Genomic DNA, 24,030 nt, shown 5'->3' with positions numbered 1-24,030 from the left:
GTAGTACAGTATAAAGTACAATATGTACCTCTGAGATGTAGTACAGTAATAAAAATACTATATGTACCTCTGAGATTTAGTACAGTAATAAAAGTACTATATGTACCTCTGAGATGTAGTACAGTAATAAAAGCACAATATCTACCTCTGAGATGTAGTACAGTAATAAAAGTACAATATCTACCTCTGAGATGTAATACAGTAATAAAAGTACAATATGTACCTCTGAGATGTAGTACAGTAATAAAAGCACAATATCTACCTCTGAGATGTAGTACAGTAATAAAAGTACAATATGTACCTCTGAGATGTAGTACAGTAATAAAAGTACAATATGTACCTCTGAGATATAGTACAGTAATAAAAGAACAATATCTACCTCTGAGATGTAGTACAGTAATAAAAGTACAATATCTACCTCTGAGATGTAGTACAGTAATAAAAGTACAATATGTACCTCTGAGATATAGTACAGTAATAAAAGTACAATATGTACCTCTGAGATGTAGTACAGTAATAAAAGTACAATATCTACCTCTGAGATATAGTACAGTAATAAAAGTACAATATGTACCTCTGAGATGTAGTACAGTAATAAAAGTACAATATCTACCTCTGAGATGTAGTACAGTAATAAAAGCACAATATGTACCTCTGAGATATAGTACAGTAATAAAAGTACAATATGTACCTCTGAGATGTAGTACAGTAATAAAAGTACAATATCTACCTCTGAGATATAGTACAGTAATAAAAGCACAATATGTACCTCTGAGATATAGTACAGTAATAAAAGCACAATATGTACCTCTGAGATGTAGTACAGTAATAAAAGTACAATATCTACCTCTGAGATGTAGTACAGTAAAAAGTACAATATGTACCTCTGAGATGTAGTACAGTAATAAAAGCACAATATGTACCTCTGAGATGTAGTACAGTAAAAAGTACAATATCTACCTCTGCGATGTAGTACAGTATAAAGTACAATATGTACCTCTGCGATGTAGTACAGTAATAAAAGTACAATATGTACCTCTGAGATGTAGTACAGTAAAAAGTACAATATGTACCTCTGAGATGTAGTACAGTAAAAAGTACAATATGTACCTCTGAGATGTAGTACAGTAAAAAGTACAATATGTACCTCTGAGATGTAGTACAGTAAAAAGTACAATATCTACCTCTGAGATGTAGTACAGTATAAAGTACAATATCTACCTCTGAGATGTAGTACAGTATAAAGTACAATATGTACCTCTGAGATGTAGTACAGTAATAAAAATACTATATGTACCTGTGAGATTTATTACAGTAATAAAAGTACAATATGTACCTCTGAGATGTAGTACAGTAATAAAAGCACAATATGTACCTCTGAGATGTAGTACAGTAAAAAGTACAATATGTACCTCTGAGATGTAGTACAGTATAAAGTACAATATGTACCTCTGAGATGTAGTACAGTATAAAGTACAATATGTACCTCTGAGATGTAGTACAGTATAAAGTACTATATGTACCTCTGAGATGTAGTACAGTATAAAGTACAATATGTACCTCTGAGATGTAGTACAGTAAAAAGTACAATATCTACCTCTGAGATGTAGTACAGTAATAAAAGTACAATATGTACCTCTGAGATGTAGTACAGTAATAAAAGTACTATATGTACCTCTGAGATGTAGTGCAGTAATAAAAGTACAATATGTACCTCTGAGATGTAGTACAGTAATAAAAGTACAATATGTACCTCTGAGATGTAGTACAGTAATAAAAGTACTATATGTACCTCTGAGATGTAGTGCAGTAATAAAAGTACAATATGTACCTCTGAGATGTAGTACAGTAATAAAAGTACTATATGTACCTCTGAGATGTAGTGCAGTAATAAAAGTACAATATGTACCTCTGAGATGTAGTACAGTAATAAAAGTACTATATGTACCTCTGAGATGTAGTGCAGTAATAAAAGTACAATATGTACCTCTGAGATGTAGTACAGTAATAAAAGTAAAATATCTACCTCTGCGATGTAGTACAGCAATAAAAGTACAATATGTACCTCTGCGATGTAGTACAGCAATAAAAGTACAATATGTACCTCTGAGATGTAGTACAGCAATAAAAGTACAATATGTACCTCTGAGATGTAGTACAGCAATAAAAGTACAATATGTACCTCTGCGATGTAGTACAGCAATAAAAGTACAATATGTACCTCTGAGATGTAGTACAGTAATAAAAGTACAATATGTACCTCTGCGATGTAGTACAGCAATAAAAGTACAATATGTACCTCTGCGATGTAGTACAGCAATAAAAGTACAATATGTACCTCTGAGATGTAGTACAGCAATAAAAGTACAATATGTACCTCTGAGATGTAGTACAGCAATAAAAGTACAATATGTACCTCTGCGATGTAGTACAGCAATAAAAGTACAATATGTACCTCTGCGATGTAGTACAGCAATAAAAGTACAATATGTACCTCTGCGATGTAGTACAGCAATAAAAGTACAATATGTACCTCTGAGATGTAGTACAGTAATAAAAGCACAATATGTACCTCTGAGATGTAGTACAGTAATAAAAGTACAATATGTACCTCTGAGATGTAGTACAGTAATAAAAGTACAATATGTACCTCTGAGATGTAGTACAGTAATAAAAGTACTATATGTACCTCTGAGATGTAGTGCAGTAATAAAAGTACAATATGTACCTCTGAGATGTAGTACAGTAATAAAAGTACTATATGTACCTCTGAGATGTAGTGCAGTAATAAAAGTACAATATGTACCTCTGAGATGTAGTACAGTAATAAAAGTACTATATGTACCTCTGAGATGTAGTGCAGTAATAAAAGTACAATATGTACCTCTGAGATGTAGTACAGTAATAAAAGTAAAATATCTACCTCTGCGATGTAGTGCAGTAATAAAAGTACAATATGTACCTCTGCGATGTAGTACAGCAATAAAAGTACAATATGTACCTCTGAGATGTAGTACAGTAATAAAAGTACAATATGTACCTCTGAGATGTAGTACAGTAAAAAGTACAATATGTACCTCTGAGATGTAGTACAGTAATAAAAGTACAATATGTACCTCTGAGATGTAGTGCAGTAATAAAAGTACAATATGTACCTCTGAGATGTAGTACAGTAATAAAAGTACAATATGTACCTCTGAGATGTAGTACAGTAATAAAAGTACAATATGTACCTCTGAGATGTAGTACAGTAAAAAGTACAATATGTACCTCTGAGATGTAGTACAGTATAAAGTACAATATGTACCTCTGAGATGTAGTACAGTATAAAGTACAATATGTACCTCTGAGATGTAGTACAGTATAAAGTACTATATGTACCTCTGAGATGTAGTACAGTATAAAGTACAATATGTACCTCTGAGATGTAGTACAGTAATAAAAGCACAATATGTACCTCTGAGATGTAGTACAGTAAAAAGTACAATATGTACCTCTGAGATGTAGTACAGTATAAAGTACAATATGTACCTCTGAGATGTAGTACAGTATAAAGTACAATATGTACCTCTGAGATGTAGTACAGTATAAAGTACTATATGTACCTCTGAGATGTAGTACAGTATAAAGTACAATATGTACCTCTGAGATGTAGTACAGTATAAAGTACAATATGTACCTCTGAGATGTAGTACAGTATAAAGTACAATATGTACCTCTGAGATGTAGTACAGTATAAAGTACTATATGTACCTCTGAGATGTAGTACAGTAAAAAGTACAATATCTACCTCTGAGATGTAGTACAGTAATAAAAGTACAATATGTACCTCTGCGATGTAGTACAGCAATAAAAGTACAATATGTACCTCTGAGATGTAGTACAGTAATAAAAGCACAATATGTACCTCTGAGATGTAGTACAGTAATAAAAGTACAATATGTACCTCTGAGATGTAGTACAGTAATAAAAGTACTATATGTACCTCTGAGATGTAGTGCAGTAATAAAAGTACAATATGTACCTCTGAGATGTAGTACAGTAATAAAAGTACTATATGTACCTCTGAGATGTAGTGCAGTAATAAAAGTACAATATGTACCTCTGAGATGTAGTACAGTAATAAAAGTACTATATGTACCTCTGAGATGTAGTGCAGTAATAAAAGTACAATATGTACCTCTGAGATGTAGTGCAGTAATAAAAGTACAATATGTACCTCTGAGATGTAGTGCAGTAATAAAAGTACAATATGTATCTCTGCGATGTAGTACAGCAATAAAAGTACAATATGTACCTCTGAGATGTAGTACAGTAATAAAAGTACAATATGTACCTCTGAGATGTAGTACAGTAAAAAGTACAATATCTACCTCTGAGATGTAGTACAGTATAAAGTACAATATCTACCTCTGAGATGTAGTACAGTATAAAGTACAATATGTACCTCTGAGATGTAGTACAGTAATAAAAATACTATATGTACCTCTGAGATTTAGTACAGTAATAAAAGTACTATATGTACCTCTGAGATGTAGTACAGTAATAAAAGTACAATATCTACCTCTGAGATGTAGTACAGTAATAAAAGTACAATATGTACCTCTGAGATGTAGTACAGTAATAAAAGCACAATATGTACCTCTGAGATATAGTACAGTAATAAAAGTACAATATGTACCTCTGAGATGTAGTACAGTAATAAAAGTACAATATCTACCTCTGAGATGTAGTACAGTAATAAAAGTACAATATGTACCTCTGAGATGTAGTACAGTAATAAAAGCACAATATCTACCTCTGAGATGTAGTACAGTAATAAAAGCACAATATCTACCTCTGAGATGTAGTACAGTAATAAAAGTACAATATGTACCTCTGAGATGTAGTACAGTAATAAAAGTACAATATCTACCTCTGAGATGTAGTACAGTAATAAAAGCACAATATGTACCTCTGAGATGTAGTACAGTAATAAAAGCACAATATGTACCTCTGAGATGTAGTACAGTAATAAAAGTACAATATGTACCTCTGAGATGTAGTACAGTAATAAAAGCACAATATCTACCTCTGAGATGTAGTACAGTAATAAAAGCACAATATGTACCTCTGAGATGTAGTACAGTAATAAAAGCACAATATGTACCTCTGAGATGTAGTACAGTAATAAAAGCACAATATGTACCTCTGAGATGTAGTACAGTAATAAAAGCACAATATCTACCTCTGAGATGTAGTACAGTAATAAAAGTACAATATGTACCTCTGAGATGTAGTACAGTAATAAAAGTACAATATGTACCTCTGAGATGTAGTACAGTAATAAAAGTACAATATGTACCTCTGAGATGTAGTACAGTAATAAAAGCACAATATCTACATCTGAGATGTAGTACAGTAATAAAAGCACAATATGTACCTCTGAGATGTAGTACAGTAATAAAAGCACAATATGTACCTCTGAGATGTAGTACAGTAAAAAGTACAATATGTACCTCTGAGATGTAGTACAGTAATAAAAGCACAATATGTACCTCTGAGATGTAGTACAGTAATAAAAGCACAATATGTACCTCTGAGATGTAGTGCAGTAATAAAAGCACAATATGTACCTCTGAGATGTAGTACAGTAATAAAAGCACAATATGTACCTCTGAGATGTAGTACAGTAATAAAAGCACAATATGTACCTCTGAGATGTAGTACAGTAATAAAAGCACAATATGTACCTCTGAGATGTAGTACAGTAATAAAAGCACAATATCTACCTCTGAGATGTAGTACAGTAATAAAAGTACAATATCTACCTCTGAGATGTAGTACAGTAATAAAAGTACAATATCTACCTCTGAGATGTAGTACAGTAATAAAAGTACAATATGTACCTCTGAGATGTAGTACAGTAATAAAAGCACAATATGTACCTCTGAGATATAGTACAGTAATAAAAGTACAATATGTACCTCTGAGATGTAGTACAGTAATAAAAGCACAATATCTACCTCTGAGATGTAGTACAGTAATAAAAGTACAATATGTACCTCTGAGATGTAGTACAGTAATAAAAGTACAATATGTACCTCTGAGATGTAGTACAGTAATAAAAGCACAATATCTACCTCTGAGATGTAGTACAGTAATAAAAGTACAATATGTACCTCTGAGATGTAGTACAGTAATAAAAGCACAATATCTACCTCTGAGATGTAGTACAGTAATAAAAGTACAATATCTACCTCTGAGATGTAGTACAGTAATAAAAGTACAATATCTACCTCTGAGATGTAGTACAGTAATAAAAGTACAATATGTACCTCTGAGATGTAGTACAGTAATAAAAGCACAATATGTACCTCTGAGATATAGTACAGTAATAAAAGTACAATATGTACCTCTGAGATGTAGTACAGTAATAAAAGCACAATATCTACCTCTGAGATGTAGTACAGTAATAAAAGTACAATATGTACCTCTGAGATGTAGTACAGTAATAAAAGTACAATATGTACCTCTGAGATGTAGTACAGTAATAAAAGCACAATATCTACCTCTGAGATGTAGTACAGTAATAAAAGTACAATATGTACCTCTGAGATGTAGTACAGTAATAAAAGTACAATATCTACCTCTGAGATGTAGTACAGTAATAAAAGTACAATATGTACCTCTGAGATGTAGTACAGTAATAAAAGCACAATATGTACCTCTGAGATATAGTACAGTAATAAAAGTACAATATGTACCTCTGAGATGTAGTACAGTAATAAAAGTACAATATCTACCTCTGAGATGTAGTACAGTATAAAGTACAATATGTACCTCTGAGATATAGTACAGTAATAAAAGCACAATATGTACCTCTGAGATGTAGTACAGTAAAAAGTACAATATGTACCTCTGAGATGTAGTACAGTATAAAGTACAATATGTACCTCTGAGATATAGTACAGTATAAAGTACAATATGTACCTCTGAGATGTAGTACAGTAAAAAGTACAATATGTACCTCTGAGATATAGTACAGTATAAAGTACAATATGTACCTCTGAGATATAGTACAGTATAAAGTACAATATGTACCTCTGAGATATAGTACAGTAAAAAGTACAATATCTACCTCTGAGATGTAGTACAGTAATAAAAGTACAATATCTACCTCTGAGATGTAGTACAGTAATAAAAGCACAATATGTACCTCTGAGATGTAGTACAGTAATAAAAGTACAATATCTACCTCTGAGATTTAGTACAGTAATAAAAGCACAATATGTACCTCTGAGATGTAGTACAGTAATAAAAGTACAATATCTACCTCTGAGATGTAGTACAGTAATAAAAGTACAATATGTACCTCTGCGATGTAGTACAGCAATAAAAGTACAATATGTACCTCTGCGATGTAGTACAGCAATAAAAGTACAATATGTACCTCTGAGATGTAGTACAGCAATAAAAGTACAATATGTACCTCTGAGATGTAGTACAGCAATAAAAGTACAATATGTACCTCTGCGATGTAGTACAGCAATAAAAGTACAATATGTACCTCTGCGATGTAGTACAGCAATAAAAGTACAATATGTACCTCTGAGATGTAGTACAGTAATAAAAGCACAATATGTACCTCTGAGATGTAGTACAGTAATAAAAGTACAATATGTACCTCTGAGATGTAGTACAGTAATAAAAGTACAATATGTACCTCTGAGATGTAGTACAGTAATAAAAGTACTATATGTACCTCTGAGATGTAGTGCAGTAATAAAAGTACAATATGTACCTCTGAGATGTAGTACAGTAATAAAAGTACTATATGTACCTCTGAGATGTAGTGCAGTAATAAAAGTACAATATGTACCTCTGAGATGTAGTACAGTAATAAAAGTACTATATGTACCTCTGAGATGTAGTGCAGTAATAAAAGTACAATATGTACCTCTGAGATGTAGTACAGTAATAAAAGTAAAATATCTACCTCTGCGATGTAGTGCAGTAATAAAAGTACAATATGTACCTCTGCGATGTAGTACAGCAATAAAAGTACAATATGTACCTCTGAGATGTAGTACAGTAATAAAAGTACAATATGTACCTCTGAGATGTAGTACAGTAAAAAGTACAATATGTACCTCTGAGATGTAGTACAGTAATAAAAGTACAATATCTACCTCTGAGATGTAGTACAGTATAAAGTACAATATCTACCTCTGAGATGTAGTACAGTATAAAGTACAATATGTACCTCTGAGATGTAGTACAGTAATAAAAATACTATATGTACCTGTGAGATTTATTACAGTAATAAAAGTACAATATGTACCTCTGAGATGTAGTACAGTAAAAAGTACAATATGTACCTCTGAGATGTAGTACAGTATAAAGTACAATATGTACCTCTGAGATGTAGTACAGTATAAAGTACAATATGTACCTCTGAGATGTAGTACAGTATAAAGTACTATATGTACCTCTGAGATGTAGTACAGTATAAAGTACAATATGTACCTCTGAGATGTAGTACAGTAATAAAAGCACAATATGTACCTCTGAGATGTAGTACAGTAAAAAGTACAATATGTACCTCTGAGATGTAGTACAGTATAAAGTACAATATGTACCTCTGAGATGTAGTACAGTATAAAGTACAATATGTACCTCTGAGATGTAGTACAGTATAAAGTACTATATGTACCTCTGAGATGTAGTACAGTATAAAGTACAATATGTACCTCTGAGATGTAGTACAGTATAAAGTACAATATGTACCTCTGAGATGTAGTACAGTATAAAGTACAATATGTACCTCTGAGATGTAGTACAGTATAAAGTACTATATGTACCTCTGAGATGTAGTACAGTAAAAAGTACAATATCTACCTCTGAGATGTAGTACAGTAATAAAAGTACAATATGTACCTCTGCGATGTAGTACAGCAATAAAAGTACAATATGTACCTCTGAGATGTAGTACAGTAATAAAAGCACAATATGTACCTCTGAGATGTAGTACAGTAATAAAAGTACAATATGTACCTCTGAGATGTAGTACAGTAATAAAAGTACTATATGTACCTCTGAGATGTAGTGCAGTAATAAAAGTACAATATGTACCTCTGAGATGTAGTACAGTAATAAAAGTACTATATGTACCTCTGAGATGTAGTGCAGTAATAAAAGTACAATATGTACCTCTGAGATGTAGTACAGTAATAAAAGTACTATATGTACCTCTGAGATGTAGTGCAGTAATAAAAGTACAATATGTACCTCTGAGATGTAGTGCAGTAATAAAAGTACAATATGTATCTCTGCGATGTAGTACAGCAATAAAAGTACAATATGTACCTCTGAGATGTAGTACAGTAATAAAAGTACAATATGTACCTCTGAGATGTAGTACAGTAAAAAGTACAATATCTACCTCTGAGATGTAGTACAGTATAAAGTACAATATCTACCTCTGAGATGTAGTACAGTAATAAAAATACTATATGTACCTCTGAGATTTAGTACAGTAATAAAAGTACTATATGTACCTCTGAGATGTAGTACAGTAATAAAAGTACTATATGTACCTCTGAGATGTAGTACAGTAATAAAAGTACAATATGTACCTCTGAGATGTAGTACAGTAAAAAGTACAATATCTACCTCTGAGATGTAGTACAGTATAAAGTACAATATCTACCTCTGAGATGTAGTACAGTAATAAAAATACTATATGTACCTCTGAGATTTAGTACAGTAATAAAAGTACTATATGTACCTCTGAGATGTAGTACAGTAATAAAAGTACAATATCTACCTCTGAGATGTAGTACAGTAATAAAAGTACAATATGTACCTCTGAGATGTAGTACAGTAATAAAAGCACAATATGTACCTCTGAGATATAGTACAGTAATAAAAGTACAATATGTACCTCTGAGATGTAGTACAGTAATAAAAGTACAATATCTACCTCTGAGATGTAGTACAGTATAAAGTACAATATGTACCTCTGAGATATAGTACAGTAATAAAAGCACAATATGTACCTCTGAGATGTAGTACAGTAATAAAAGTACAATATCTACCTCTGAGATGTAGTACAGTAATAAAAGTACAATATGTACCTCTGAGATGTAGTACAGTAATAAAAGCACAATATGTACCTCTGAGATGTAGTACAGTAATAAAAGCACAATATCTACCTCTGAGATGTAGTACAGTAATAAAAGCACAATATCTACCTCTGAGATGTAGTACAGTAATAAAAGTACAATATGTACCTCTGAGATGTAGTACAGTAATAAAAGTACAATATCTACCTCTGAGATGTAGTACAGTAATAAAAGCACAATATCTACCTCTGAGATGTAGTACAGTAATAAAAGTACAATATGTACCTCTGAGATGTAGTACAGTAATAAAAGTACAATATCTACCTCTGAGATGTAGTACAGTAATAAAAGCACAATATGTACCTCTGAGATGTAGTACAGTAATAAAAGCACAATATCTACCTCTGAGATGTAGTACAGTAATAAAAGTACAATATGTACCTCTGAGATGTAGTACAGTAATAAAAGTACAATATGTACCTCTGAGATGTAGTACAGTAATAAAAGTACAATATGTACCTCTGAGATGTAGTACAGTAATAAAAGCACAATATCTACATCTGAGATGTAGTACAGTAATAAAAGCACAATATGTACCTCTGAGATGTAGTACAGTAATAAAAGCACAATATGTACCTCTGAGATGTAGTACAGTAAAAAGTACAATATGTACCTCTGAGATGTAGTACAGTAATAAAAGCACAATATGTACCTCTGAGATGTAGTACAGTAATAAAAGCACAATATGTACCTCTGAGATGTAGTGCAGTAATAAAAGCACAATATGTACCTCTGAGATGTAGTACAGTAATAAAAGCACAATATGTACCTCTGAGATGTAGTACAGTAATAAAAGCACAATATGTACCTCTGAGATGTAGTACAGTAATAAAAGCACAATATGTACCTCTGAGATGTAGTACAGTAATAAAAGCACAATATCTACCTCTGAGATGTAGTACAGTAATAAAAGTACAATATCTACCTCTGAGATGTAGTACAGTAATAAAAGTACAATATGTACCTCTGAGATGTAGTACAGTAATAAAAGCACAATATCTACCTCTGAGATGTAGTACAGTAATAAAAGTACAATATGTACCTCTGAGATGTAGTACAGTAATATAAGTACAATATCTACCTCTGAGATGTAGTACAGTAATAAAAGTACAATATGTACCTCTGAGATGTAGTACAGTAATAAAAGCACAATATGTACCTCTGAGATATAGTACAGTAATAAAAGTACAATATGTACCTCTGAGATGTAGTACAGTAATAAAAGTACAATATCTACCTCTGAGATGTAGTACAGTATAAAGTACAATATGTACCTCTGAGATGTAGTACAGTAATAAAAGCACAATATGTACCTCTGAGATATAGTACAGTAATAAAAGTACAATATGTACCTCTGAGATGTAGTACAGTAATAAAAGCACAATATGTACCTCTGAGATATAGTACAGTAATAAAAGTACAATATGTACCTCTGAGATGTAGTACAGTAATAAAAGCACAATATGTACCTCTGAGATGTAGTACAGTAAAAAGTACAATATGTACCTCTGAGATGTAGTACAGTATAAAGTACAATATGTACCTCTGAGATATAGTACAGTATAAAGTACAATATGTACCTCTGAGATGTAGTACAGTAAAAAGTACAATATGTACCTCTGAGATATAGTACAGTATAAAGTACAATATGTACCTCTGAGATATAGTACAGTATAAAGTACAATATGTACCTCTGAGATATAGTACAGTAAAAAGTACAATATCTACCTCTGAGATGTAGTACAGTAATAAAAGTACAATATCTACCTCTGAGATGTAGTACAGTAATAAAAGCACAATATGTACCTCTGAGATGTAGTACAGTAATAAAAGTACAATATCTACCTCTGAGATTTAGTACAGTAATAAAAGCACAATATGTACCTCTGAGATGTAGTACAGTAATAAAAGTACAATATCTACCTCTGAGATGTAGTACAGTAATAAAAGTACAATATGTACCTCTGAGATGTAGTACAGTAATAAAACTACAATATGTACCTCTGAGATGTAGTACAGTAATAAAAGTACAATATGTACCTCTGAGATGTAGTACAGTAAAAAGTACAATATGTACCTCTGAGATGTAGTACAGTATAAAGTACAATATGTACCTCTGAGATATAGTACAGTAATAAAAGCACAATATGTACCTCTGAGATGTAGTACAGTAATAAAAGCACAATATGTACCTCTGAGATGTAGTACAGTAAAAAGCACAATATGTACCTCTGAGATATAGTACAGTAATAAAAGCACAATATGTACCTCTGAGATGTAGTACAGTAAAAAGCACAATATGTACCTCTGAGATGTAGCACAGTAATAAAAGCACAATATGTACCTCTGAGATGTAGTACAGTATAAAGTACAATATGTACCTCTGAGATGTAGTACAGTAATAAAAGCACAATATGTACCTCTGAGATGTAGTACAGTAATAAAAGCACAATATGTACCTCTGAGATGTAGTACAGTATAAAGTACAATATGTACCTCTGAGATATAGTACAGTAATAAAAGCACAATATGTACCTCTGAGATGTAGTACAGTAAAAAGCACAATATGTACCTCTGAGATGTAGCACAGTAATAAAAGCACAATATGTACCTCTGAGATATAGTACAGTAATAAAAGCACAATATGTACCTCTGAGATGTAGTACAGTAAAAAGTACAATATCTACCTCTGCGATGTAGTACAGTATAAAGTACAATATGTACCTCTGAGATGTAGTACAGTATAAAGTACAATATGTACCTCTGAGATGTAGTGGAGGTTAAGACTAACGCTGCAGTTTTGAAATACTTAAGTACAGTATTCAGTGCACCATGTGAATACTTCAGTGCACCATGTGAATACTTCAGTGCACCATGTGAATACTTCAGTGCACCATGTGAATACTTCAGTGCACCATGTGAATACTTCAGTGCACCATGTGAATACTTCAGTACATGATGTGAATACTTCAGTACATGATGTGAATGAACCAACCTGCTCTGTGTAACCGAAGCTGAGGGATGAAATCACCATCCAGTAGTTTCCGTTGTCGCTCGTTCTCCTCTTTTGAACGAGAGAGTTCCTCCTCGTACTCTGCTATCGTTCTTTCAAACACACCAAATATCTCTTCAGCAGCCGCAGTTAGTCGCTGGTTGACTAAACATCTCAGCATTTGGACTTTAGACATGTTCTCACTCTGACCTGCGCTTGTTGCTCGGGTCCGTCTACTTCCTGCTAGCATGCTAACCTCATTAGCTCCGTAGGACACCAGGAGACAATCCGGACGTTTTAAATTAAGCGAGACAACACAGAGTCCACTCAGACAGGTTCATGTGGACTTTGTGGGTCGATGAAAAACACAGTTTAGTTTCTATCGAACAGAGACTCCGACTAGCGCTGTGTAGGTCCGTCTCCGTCTATTTCCTGCTAGCACGCTACGCTAGCTTCGTTTAGCATTGGTGGCTAACAGAGATGAGTCTGAGGTAAAACTTTGTACAAAGTCCACTTAAACAGACACATGCGGGCTCTGGTGGTTCACTCCGGTTGTTTGTTTGTACCTGATGAACTGTGAGACTAAAAGTGTAGAATTTAGTGATGTGACCTTTCGTGCCGAGGCTTCGAAGCTTGTGTCGAGTAATCCAGGAAGATTTGTATGAAGCGCGTGTCGAGGCTTGTGTCGATGACGTATGTGGTGACGCTCGAAGCCTCGCAAAACAGCCGTACCACGTGACTGATTCAGGAAATGGTTCACGGGTTTGGCGTGCGATTCGAAATAAAAGGGGCAGCGAAACTCAATGGATCCCCGGTCACATTTTGTGTACTTAGGACTTTATTGCACGTTTGTTTACAAACTACTCGAGCTTCTTTTTTCTGCGATGGAACCAGCAAGAAAGAGGAGATTTTCCCCTGTCTGGGAACATTTTGAGCTGATCTCTCATAATCAGCCCAGCACTGTGGAAAAGTTGATATTTTTAAATAAAAATGAATAAAATGTTTACATGTTACGTGTTACATGTTGTCCCTCGTAACCTAAGCACAGTCACAAACCACCACAAGCACATTAGACTGTGGCTCAATGAGTAGAGAGGGTTGTCTGGTAACGGCAAGATCAGCAGCTCGATCCTTAGTTGCTACATATTTTATGCCGACTTGTACCTGAGCAAGACACTGAACCCCTAACTGCTGCTCCCCGGGCGCTTCTCAGCAGCCCACTGCACCCAAGAGGCCGAGTGCAGTTACCGGAGGAAGCAGGGTAGACGTCAGGAGGGAGCGAGCCAGGCGACTTTCCTCGACCACCAGCTTAGTAACCTTTTAAGAGAGAGCTGGTTTACTAGTTAGCCCTGTATCGGGGCTTGAAACTCCCGGATCTAACAGTGTGTACATTTCCTGCATCATGTGCTCAACTGTCTTAGTGATAACAAGACTTGGAGCCACTGGTTTAATCATTAAACATTTATTGTGATTAAATGTAATACACTATGTTTTTAAGGTAAAATCTTGACATGAAAAATGTCCAGTATAACTATAGATGTCATTTAAGTGGAGAACTTCATCCAAGTTAACCAGAGACCTCCACACCCGGTTCCTTTGATCGGTTCCCTTTCACCAGACCAGTGAGTAGTCAGACACACCTGAGAGATCCTCACTCTATTCAGTGTATTTATTATAGATAACGCTCCAAAAGCTTGAAGAATAACTTGATATAGTTAAATAATTGTTTTAATCAATACATACATGACACATGCATAGTTACAAAATACTGCAGAGACAAATAACAGAATCTAAATTGTTGTGTAGCGTTATCTTAGCTGAAAAAAAAAAAGCTTATTTTGAAGTCGGTATCAGCCTGACAGATTTGAGCCGATCTGGTGAGTTTTTCCTTCAGCCTCGTTCATTTCTGCTGCTCTAACCGACACACTTGTGATTTTTTACATAACAGAGCCGAGTGAATCTTTTGTCGCAAACTGTACAACTAAGTGGTTTCTCCCCTGTGTGGACAGTCAAGTGTCGTTCCAGATCTCCCTTCTGTGTGAACTTTTTACTACAATATGAACAACTAAATGGTTTCTCCCCCGTGTGGACAGTTAAGTGTCGTCTCAGATGTCCCTTTTGTGCAAATTTTTTACCACAGACTAAACAATTAAATGGTTTCTCCCCCGTGTGAGTAGCCAAGTGTCGTCTCAGATTTTGCTTTAGTGTGAACGTTTTACTACAAACTGAACAACTAAATGGTTTCTCCCCAGAATGGACAGTCAAATGTGTTCTCAGATTAAAATCATGTGCAAATCTTTTACTACAAACTGAGCAACTAAACGGTTTCTCCCCTGTGTGGACAGTCAAGTGTCGTCTCAGAACACTTTGTCGAGCAAATCTTTTGCCACAAACTGAACAAAGAAATAGTTTCACTCCTGTTTTGGACTTAGTGTGTTTCTTCAGGTTTCTCTTGTTGTTAAAGCTTCCAGCACATTCAGAGGAGCTGATTGATGTTTTTCCAGTATTACTGTCCATATCACTTACAGGTACTTCTGACTGAGGTTCCTTAGACTCCTCCCAATCTCTACTGTCGTCAGTCTCAGGTTCAGAATAGTTTAAAGTTTCATGGGCAGCTGGTTGTAAAGGACTATCTGGATCTGATTTCCTGGCAGGTTCTGATCCTCCACAGTCCTCTCCATCAGACTCTGTTTTAAAATGATCAGCTTCTCTGGTTTCCCCAGTTTGTCTTTGATGAAGCTGTGAGGACTGAGCTTCCTCTTCATCATCTTCACTCTTCACAGGGACAGGAGTGAATGGGAAATTGATATCAGCCTCCTCCAGCCATTGAAGCTGCTCTCCCTCCTGACTGGTCCAGAGTTCCTCCTGTTCCTCTTTAATGTGGGGGGGCTCTGGGTCCTCCTGGTCCAGACTGGAGCTCCACTCCTGCTGCTCGGGGGGAACCACCTCTCTTCTCATCAACAGTTGCTGGACATCTGTGGAGACAAAATGAAAAACATAGACGCTTTAGAAAAACTGTAGTTTAATGTTAACGCTTATTCATTAGAAGATCAAAATGAGCTCCACCAACAACTGTCAAATTCTTATTTCGCATTAATGCACGAGTAATAGTAATCTCACGACCTAATGGTTAATAGTACAACAGTCAGAGAGCAAAGACCGGTAGCAGAGTCACGTCCTTTGGCCAGGAGCAAAGCTTAGTCCACTGCTCCGCCGGCCCCTCCTGGGAACCAACAGCAGGCTGTCGGTGGTCCAGGGCCTGCTGGAGGGAAGAGAGGCACGGGAAAACCAACACCTGGGATGGCAGGGAGCAGACTGTCGGACCCTGCTCCAGTAAAGATGTTTTCTAAAGGGGGTCTGGGGCTTGAAAACACCCCTTCCTCTACCCATGCTTCTCCAGCCCACAATAACCCTCCTTCTCACGAGCATGATCGTTTTAACCCCCCCAGCACAAGGGGTGATTTACAAGTACTCCATTAAGTTGTAAAGTGCTCTCAACCTCCTGGGAAAGGCAGCCCCCTGTACCCATGACCTAAAACGAAATTAAGAAGCATCACTATTTTTTTGCATCACCATTTCCTAAAAGTCTATTTACAAAACAGTACTGAGAACATGTCTTCAGTTTTCAAATCCGTTAACCATCTGTATTGTTTGTGGTCCAAACTATGTCTTGTTATGAAGTATTTTAACAATAAAGTCATACAAATACAAACTTTGTAAATATAAGATTAAGTTGTGATGAAAACCTACAGGACCATTTTCTTATTAGTCTACAATATTGTGCTTGGTATCAAAGGGAGCTAGAAATTCTGAGGTTTTGTAATGCTCCTGAACTCACCTTGCATTGAATCACATAACGACTGCTGTCAACGGGGAAACGAAGCAGTCAAACTTTACATTTTACATTTTACCGTCATGCTGTAATAAATCTAGTCTTTCACCAAGGACTACGTTATTTTCACCCAAAACTGCAGATACCTCAGAGCACTGTGGGCCTTTGCAATCTCCATGTATCTGCCTGTATAGCATGGAGCTCTGTGGTCATATGAATACTGATCAATATTTATTGTGTTTATTCATATTTTAACGTACACAACTTCACGTCTACGGTCATGGTTCTCTGCTGGAAAACGATGGATTTCACCCTCTGGGTTGGGAGTGAGTCACTGCCACAATCAACGGAGTTCAAGTATCTCTGGGTCTTGTTCACAAATGAGGGTAAAATGGAGCGAAAATGGACAGGCGGTTCAGTTCGGATTCAGCAGCAATGCAAGCGCTGTACTGAACCGCTGTGGTAAAGAGGGAGCTGGTCCGGAAGGCAGACTGAACCGGCTAGCGTCTAGGAGTGGCAGATCTTTCTCTTTGGTACCACTCGCAGTCCTTGAAGTGCCATATATAACTTACAGCTCCATTTGAAAAGTTTACAGCCAAGTAACGAGAACATTTATCAGTCCGTCCTTCAATCCTTCTGTGTGGTCAATTGTGTATATAGCCTTCCCTCTGCTAATGAGGCGAAGAATCTCATACAGCATATGCTCCCTTCTGGCCAAAGGTGGGTTTGAGATCTGACATTGGGTTAGCAACAGTCCTATGGTTGATCAACATCTGCCCCCAGACGGACGGTCTGCCTCCTCAGAGCTTTGGCTGAACGATCAGTAAAGTATTCTTCCCCGACTCTCAAGAATGTATACAAAGTCCTAACCAGCTGACATGATCCAATGGATTTACTCAACCCTTTCATCACCCTGGTTGAAAGTTCTGGTGGATGAGGGAGCAGAAGGGGGACGGCCCCAATCCTTCATTCAAACATTAAGTCAGCCTGGAAACCCCAACCCTAACCCTTGGAAGAGTAGCTCCCCGACCTGGATAAGATTAGAATCCCATGCTGCTACTAACCATCAGGAAAGGTGACAAAAACCCTGGCGTAGCAGGTATTCTGCGATTCCTCAGAAAAGGCACACAGCTTATTTGAGTAAGGTGACTGAGCACGACAGTCTAACCAGGCCTTTGTTATGGCCCGCTTTAGACTAGAACCCAAAATGCCAGCCCATAGTACCTTGCCTTGAGTTATGTGCTGCCCTTACCGGAGCCCAGCTGCCCGAACTGCTGCAAACTGCAAAATCTTTGTCACTATCCGGATAACACAGATCTTGCAGCTTACTAACTGTGGATTGGAAGTATGTTTCATCTGCCTTGAACTCAGCGGATGAGCTTTCCAGAGGCAACAGGCTGCTCAAGCTAGTAGCTCCCAGTCGCTGGGCCACAGGACCTCCTATCTAAGCGAAGATGGCACCACAGTTAAGTTCTGGCGAACCATTTCTGGACTCAGTATATAAAATCAGCATTGGCTGTGCCAGCCTCATCTGCCCTACCACCTGTTGTCCACAAGAAATCCCAAATGAACTGGTTTCTTGTGTCTCATTTTGCCTGTCAACCCTCTGAACCCCAAAAGCAGTTTCGGGCCGTTTTTCGCTCCTGTCACATAGTTCTCTCTGTGGCCTATGGAAACAACACAATCGTGTTTAGAAGTAGAGAGAACTCAAACATGTCTTATGTGCTGTATAACTCAGTTATAATGCCATCAATCATAACATTTCTCTGATAATTAATTTAAAAAAATTGAAAAACACTGGAATCTATACATCCAACATTTCTCCAAGTGTCCACAAGAGTTACTAATATTAGAAAAAAGGAGTAGCTTCTTACAGTGATAAACGGTGTAATTTTGGCGAATACTCACGTGAAGATCGAGTACCTCTGCACTGTGCCATGGCTTGTATGTGAAAGGTTTGACCGCGTCCTGCAGCCTCGGCCTTCTGTCGGGCTCTGCGACAAGCCATCGCTTGTCTGTGCAAAACCCGACGACGTTCTGCAGCCTCTGGTGTTTGTCGCGCTCTGTGCCGAGCCATAGTTTGTCTGTGCGAAGCTCGGCGACGCTCTCCGGCCTCTGGTGATTCTTGGGCTCTGTGCCGAGCCATTGCCCGTCTGTGCGAGGCTCGACGACGCTCTGCGGCCTCTGGTGATTCTTGTGCCCTGTGCTCCACCACGTCTTGTCTGTGCAAAGCTCGACCGAGTTCTGCCACCTCTGCCTTCTGTTGTGCTCTGCGCTGTGCCATGGCTATTCTGTGCGAGTCTTTGCGGCGCTTTGCAGCTTCCGGCGTCTCATTTGCCAGCTGTTGGCGTTTCTTTATTATATAAAGTGCCCGTCGATACTCGGTCTGTTGTTGTGTTTCTGTCGTGCGAGATACTTTCCTTCTCTCTGACTCCCTCGTTCTGCGACACTCCGTTTGTTGTCGTGTTTCTGTCATGCGAGTTGTTTTCTTTCTCTCTGCATCCCTCGTTCTGCGACACTCCGTTTGTTGTAGTGTTTCTGTCATGCGAGCTCTTTTCTTTCTCTCTGCATCCTTTTTTCTGCGCTTATCTGGGTTTGATTTGTAGCGCGGCATAGCGACAGCAAAACCACGAAGCCGAGACTGTCAAATGTGCAAGAAGGACTTCTGGTAAGTCACCAAATCTGTAGAGGAACGGTGATACACAAAAGCGTGTTATTGATTTTATGCTGATCACAATAGATAACAATACATCCTGAAAAGCAAATGCAGGAGCTACAGAAATACAATATGTAAATTATGTCGTGAATATTAATTAATTAATTTTGCATGCAGAAATACTTCAGATGGTGACGCTGCCACTGTTTAATGCACGGAGCATAACAGTTGAGCAACATGTACAATGTACAGACCAAATATACATTAAATAGACATTTCCACTAAAACAACTTTTCCTTCAGACAAACAAACGGTTTGCTCACTCTGACCTGCGCTGTGTTGCTAGGTTACGTTCGCGTCCGTCTACTTCCTGCTAGCATGCTAACCTCATTAGCTCCGTAGGACACCAGGAGACAATCCGGACGTTTTAAATGAAGCGAGACAACACAGAGTCCACTCAGACAGGTTCATGTGGACTTTGTGGGTCGATGAAAAACAGTTTAGTTTCTATCGAACAGAGACTCCGACTAGCGCTGTGTAGGTCCGTCTCCGTCTATTTCCTGCTAGCACGCTACGCTAGCTTCGTTTAGCATTCGTGGCTAACAGAGATGAGTCTGAAGTAAAAACACCCCGGAAATGTGCACATAAGTCCTCTTGAACAAGCGTCTTCACACTGTGGTTGTGGTTGTATTTGATGAACTACGTGATGGACTAGTGGGACTGACGGGTACAACCCTCTTCAGACAGACTCCGCTTTGCTAATGTTAGCCTGGTTAGCCTCAGTCAGTAAAATTGCTTCCGGTACCTCTTCTTCTTCTTCTTTGAGGTTTTACGGCAGTTTTCACCCACGATGTTGCAGTGCTGCCACCTTCAGGTTTTATTCTCTCCACTATTCACATTCTCACATTCTTAAGACGCTTTTCCAGTAAAGTTGTCCATAAAACCCTAAATAACGACTTCCTCCTTTAAACAGTCTCCACACTCTAGTATACTTTGATATAAGTGTGATGTCTTGTCTCTCGTGTACATTTACTGATATAAGTATCTAATAATACAATTATTATAATAATGCTTAATATTAAAAATAATAAAGTTTTTTCATGACAATGTACACAAGAATTCACACATATACATATATATATACACATATATATATATATATATATATACACACATATATATACATATACACATATACATACACATATACAGTTGTGTGAAAGTGTTTGCCCCCTTCCTGATTTCTTATTTTTTTGCATGTTTGTCACACTTAAATGTTTCAGATCATCAAACTAATTTAAATATTAGACAAAGATAACACAAGTAAACACAAAATGCAGTTTTTAAATGAAGGTTTTTATTATTAAGGGGGGAAAAAAAATCCAAACCTACATGGCCCTGTGTGAAAAAGTGATTGCCCCCTCCTGTTAAAACATAAATTAACTGTGGTTTATCACATCTTTGGAAAGCTGAGTTCAATTTCTCTACCCACACCCAGGCCTGATTACTGCCACACCTGTTCTCAATCAAGAAATCACTTAAATAGGACCTGCCTGACAAAGTGAGGTAGACCAAAAGATCCTCAAAAGCTAGACAATCCTCAAAAGCTAGACAATCCAAAGAAATTCAGGAACAAATGAGAAACAAAGTAATTGAGATCTATCAGTCTGGAAAAGGTTACAAAGCCATTTCTAAAGCTTTGGGACTCCAGCGAACCACAGTGAGAGCCATTATCCACAAATGGCGAAAACATGGAACAGTGGTGAACCTTCCCAGGAGTGGCCGGCCGACCAAAATTACCCCAAGAGCGCAGCGACGACTCATACAAGAGGTCACAAAAGACCCCAGAACAACATCCAAAGAACTGCAGGCCTCACTTGCCTCAATTAAGGTCAGTGTTCATGACTCCACCATAAGAAAGAGACTGGGCAAAAATGGCCTGCATGGCAGAGTTCCAAGACGAAAACCACTGCTGAGCAAAAAGAACATAAAGGCTCGTCTCAGTTTTGCCAGAAAACATCTTGATGATCCCCAAGACTTTTGGGGAAATACTCTGTGGACTGACGAGACAAAAGTTGAACTTTTTGGAAGGTGTATGTCCCGTTACATCTGGCGTAAAAGTAACACGGCATTTCAGAAAAGGAACATCATACCAACAGTAAAATATGGTGGTGGTAGTGTGATGGTCTGGGGCTGTTTTGCTGCTTCAGGACCTGGAAGACTTGCTGTGGTAAATGGAACCATGAATTCTGCTGTCTACCAAAAAATCCTGAAGGAGAATGTCCGGCCATCTGTTCGTGACCTCAAGCTGAAGCGCAATTGGGTTCTGCAGCAGGACAATGATTCAAAACACACCAGCAAGTCCACCTCTGAATGGCTTAAGAAAAACAAAATGAAGACTTTGGAGTGGCCTAGTCAAAGTCCCGACCTGAATCCGATTGAGATGCTGTGGCATGACCTTAAAAAGGCGGTTCATGCTCGAAAACCCTCCAATGTGGCTGAATTACAACAATTCTGCAAAGATGAGTGGACCAAAATTCCTCTACAGCGCTGTAAAAGACTCATTGCCAGTTATCGCAAATGCTTGATTGCAGTTGTTGCTGCTAAGGGTGGCCCAACCAGTTATTAGGTTTAGGGGGCAATCACTTTTTCACACAGGGCCATGTAGGTTTGGATTTTTTTTCCCCCTTAATAATAAAAACCTTCATTTAAAAACTGCATTTTGTGTTTACTTGTGTTATCTTTGTCTAATATTTAAATTTGTTTGATGATCTGAAACATTTAAGTGTGACAAACATGCAAAAAAATAAGAAATCAGGAAGGGGGCAAACACTTTTTCACACAACTGTATATATATATATATATACACATATACAGGTGCTGGTCATATAATTAGAATATCATCAAAAAGTTGATTTATTTCACTAATTCCATTCAAAAAGTGAAACTTGTCTATTATATTCATTCAGTACACACAGACTGATATATTTCAAATGTTTATTTCTTTTAATTTTGATGATTATAACTGACAACTAAGGAAAATCCCAAATTCAGTATCTCAGAAAATTAGAATATTGTGAAAAGGTTCAATATTGAAGAGACCTGGTGCCACACTCTAATCAGCTAATGAACTCAAAACACCCGCAAAGGCCTTTAAATGGTCTCTGTCTAGTTCTGTAGGCTACACAATCATGGGGAAGACTGCTGACTTGACAGTTGTCCAAAAGACGACCATTGACACCTTGCACAAGGAGGGCAAGACACAAAAGGTCATTGCAAAAGAGGCTGGCTGTTCACAGAGCGCTGTGTCCAAGCACATTAATAGAGAGGCGAAGGGAAGGAAAAGATGTGGTAGAAAAAAGTGTACAAGCAATAGGGATAACCGCACCCTGGAGAGGATTGTGAAACAAAACCGATTCAAAAATGTGGGGGAGATTCAGAAAGAGTGGACTGCAGCTGGAGTCAGTGCTTCAAGAACCACTACGCACAGACGTATGCAAGACATGGGTTTCAGCTGTCGCATTCCTTGTGTCAAGCCACTCTTGAACAACAGACAGCGTCAGAAGCGTCTCGCCTGGGCTAAAGACAAAAAGGACTGGACTGCTGCTGAGTGGTCCAAAGTTATGTTCTCTGATGAAAGTAAATTTTGCATTTCCTTTGGAAATCAGGGTCAGAGTCTGGAGGAAGAGAGGAGAGACACACAATCCACGTTGCTTGAGGTCCAGTGTAAAGTTTCCACAGTCAGTGATGGTTTGGGGTGCCATGTCATCTGCTGGTGTTGGTCCACTGTGTTTTCTGAGGTCCAAGGTCAACGCAGCCGTATACCAGGAAGTTTTAGAGCACTTCATGCTTCCTGCTGCTGACCAACTTTATGGAGATGCAGATTTCATTTTCCAACAGGACTTGGCACCTGCACACAGTGCCAAAGCAACCAGTACCTGGTTTAAGGACCATGGTATCCCTGTTCTTAATTGGCCAGCAAACTTGCCTGACCTTAACCCCATAGAACATCTATGGGGTATTGTGAAGAGGATGATGCGAAATGCCAGACCCAACAATGCAGAAGAGCTGAAGGCCACTATCAGAGCAACCTGGGCTCTCACAACACCTGAGCAGTGCCACAGACTGATCGACTCCATGCCACGCCGCATTGCTGCAGTAATTCAGGCAAAAGGAGCCCCAACTAAGTATTGAGTGCTGTACATGCTCATACTTTTCAGTTGGCCAAGATTTCTAAAAATCCTTTCTTTGTATTGGTCTTAAGTAATATTCTAATTTTCTGAGATACTGAATTTGGGATTTTCCTTAGTTGTCAGTTATAATCATCAAAATTAAAAGAAATAAACATTTGAAATATATCAGTCTGTGTGTAATGAATGAATAT

The 24,030-nt window shown here is 37.3% G+C and overlaps 2 protein-coding genes across 6 annotated transcripts in view; both read right to left on the bottom strand.

The window, feature by feature from the left end:
• Positions 1-13,855, bottom strand: part of LOC142931637 (uncharacterized) — a 48,310-nt gene extending 34,455 nt beyond the window's left edge. Inside the window, exon 1 of one of the 2 annotated variants that reach the window (XM_076075651.1) lies at positions 13,162-13,855. In XM_076075651.1, coding sequence (XP_075931766.1) covers positions 13,162-13,408 — 247 coding nt within the window. In that variant the 5' untranslated portion in view covers positions 13,409-13,855. The remainder of the gene's footprint in view (positions 1-13,161) is intronic. The other variant, XM_076075649.1, reaches the window with a different exon arrangement.
• A 946-nt stretch (positions 13,856-14,801) lies between these two features.
• Positions 14,802-24,030, bottom strand: part of LOC142931635 (uncharacterized) — a 24,179-nt gene continuing 14,950 nt past the window's right edge. Inside the window, exons 1-3 of one of the 4 annotated variants that reach the window (XM_076075644.1) lie at positions 19,976-20,472; positions 18,899-19,672; positions 14,802-16,133 (exon numbers count right to left, since the gene is read on the bottom strand). In XM_076075644.1, the coding sequence (XP_075931759.1) occupies positions 15,073-16,133; positions 18,899-19,604 (1,767 nt within the window). In that variant the 5' untranslated portion in view covers positions 19,605-19,672; positions 19,976-20,472 and the 3' untranslated portion in view covers positions 14,802-15,072. Of the gene's footprint in view, positions 16,134-18,898; positions 19,673-19,975; positions 20,473-24,030 lie in introns of those variants that run through there. The other 3 variants (XM_076075645.1, XM_076075646.1, XM_076075648.1) reach the window with 3 other exon arrangements.

This window comes from Anarhichas minor, unplaced genomic scaffold (assembly GCF_050575085.1).
Source record: "Anarhichas minor isolate MPS153535 unplaced genomic scaffold, ASM5057508v1 ptg000053l, whole genome shotgun sequence".
NCBI lineage: Eukaryota > Metazoa > Chordata > Actinopteri > Perciformes > Anarhichadidae > Anarhichas > Anarhichas minor.
Note: the sequence above shows the minus strand (reverse complement) of the source record. Positions and strands in the feature narration are given on the sequence as shown.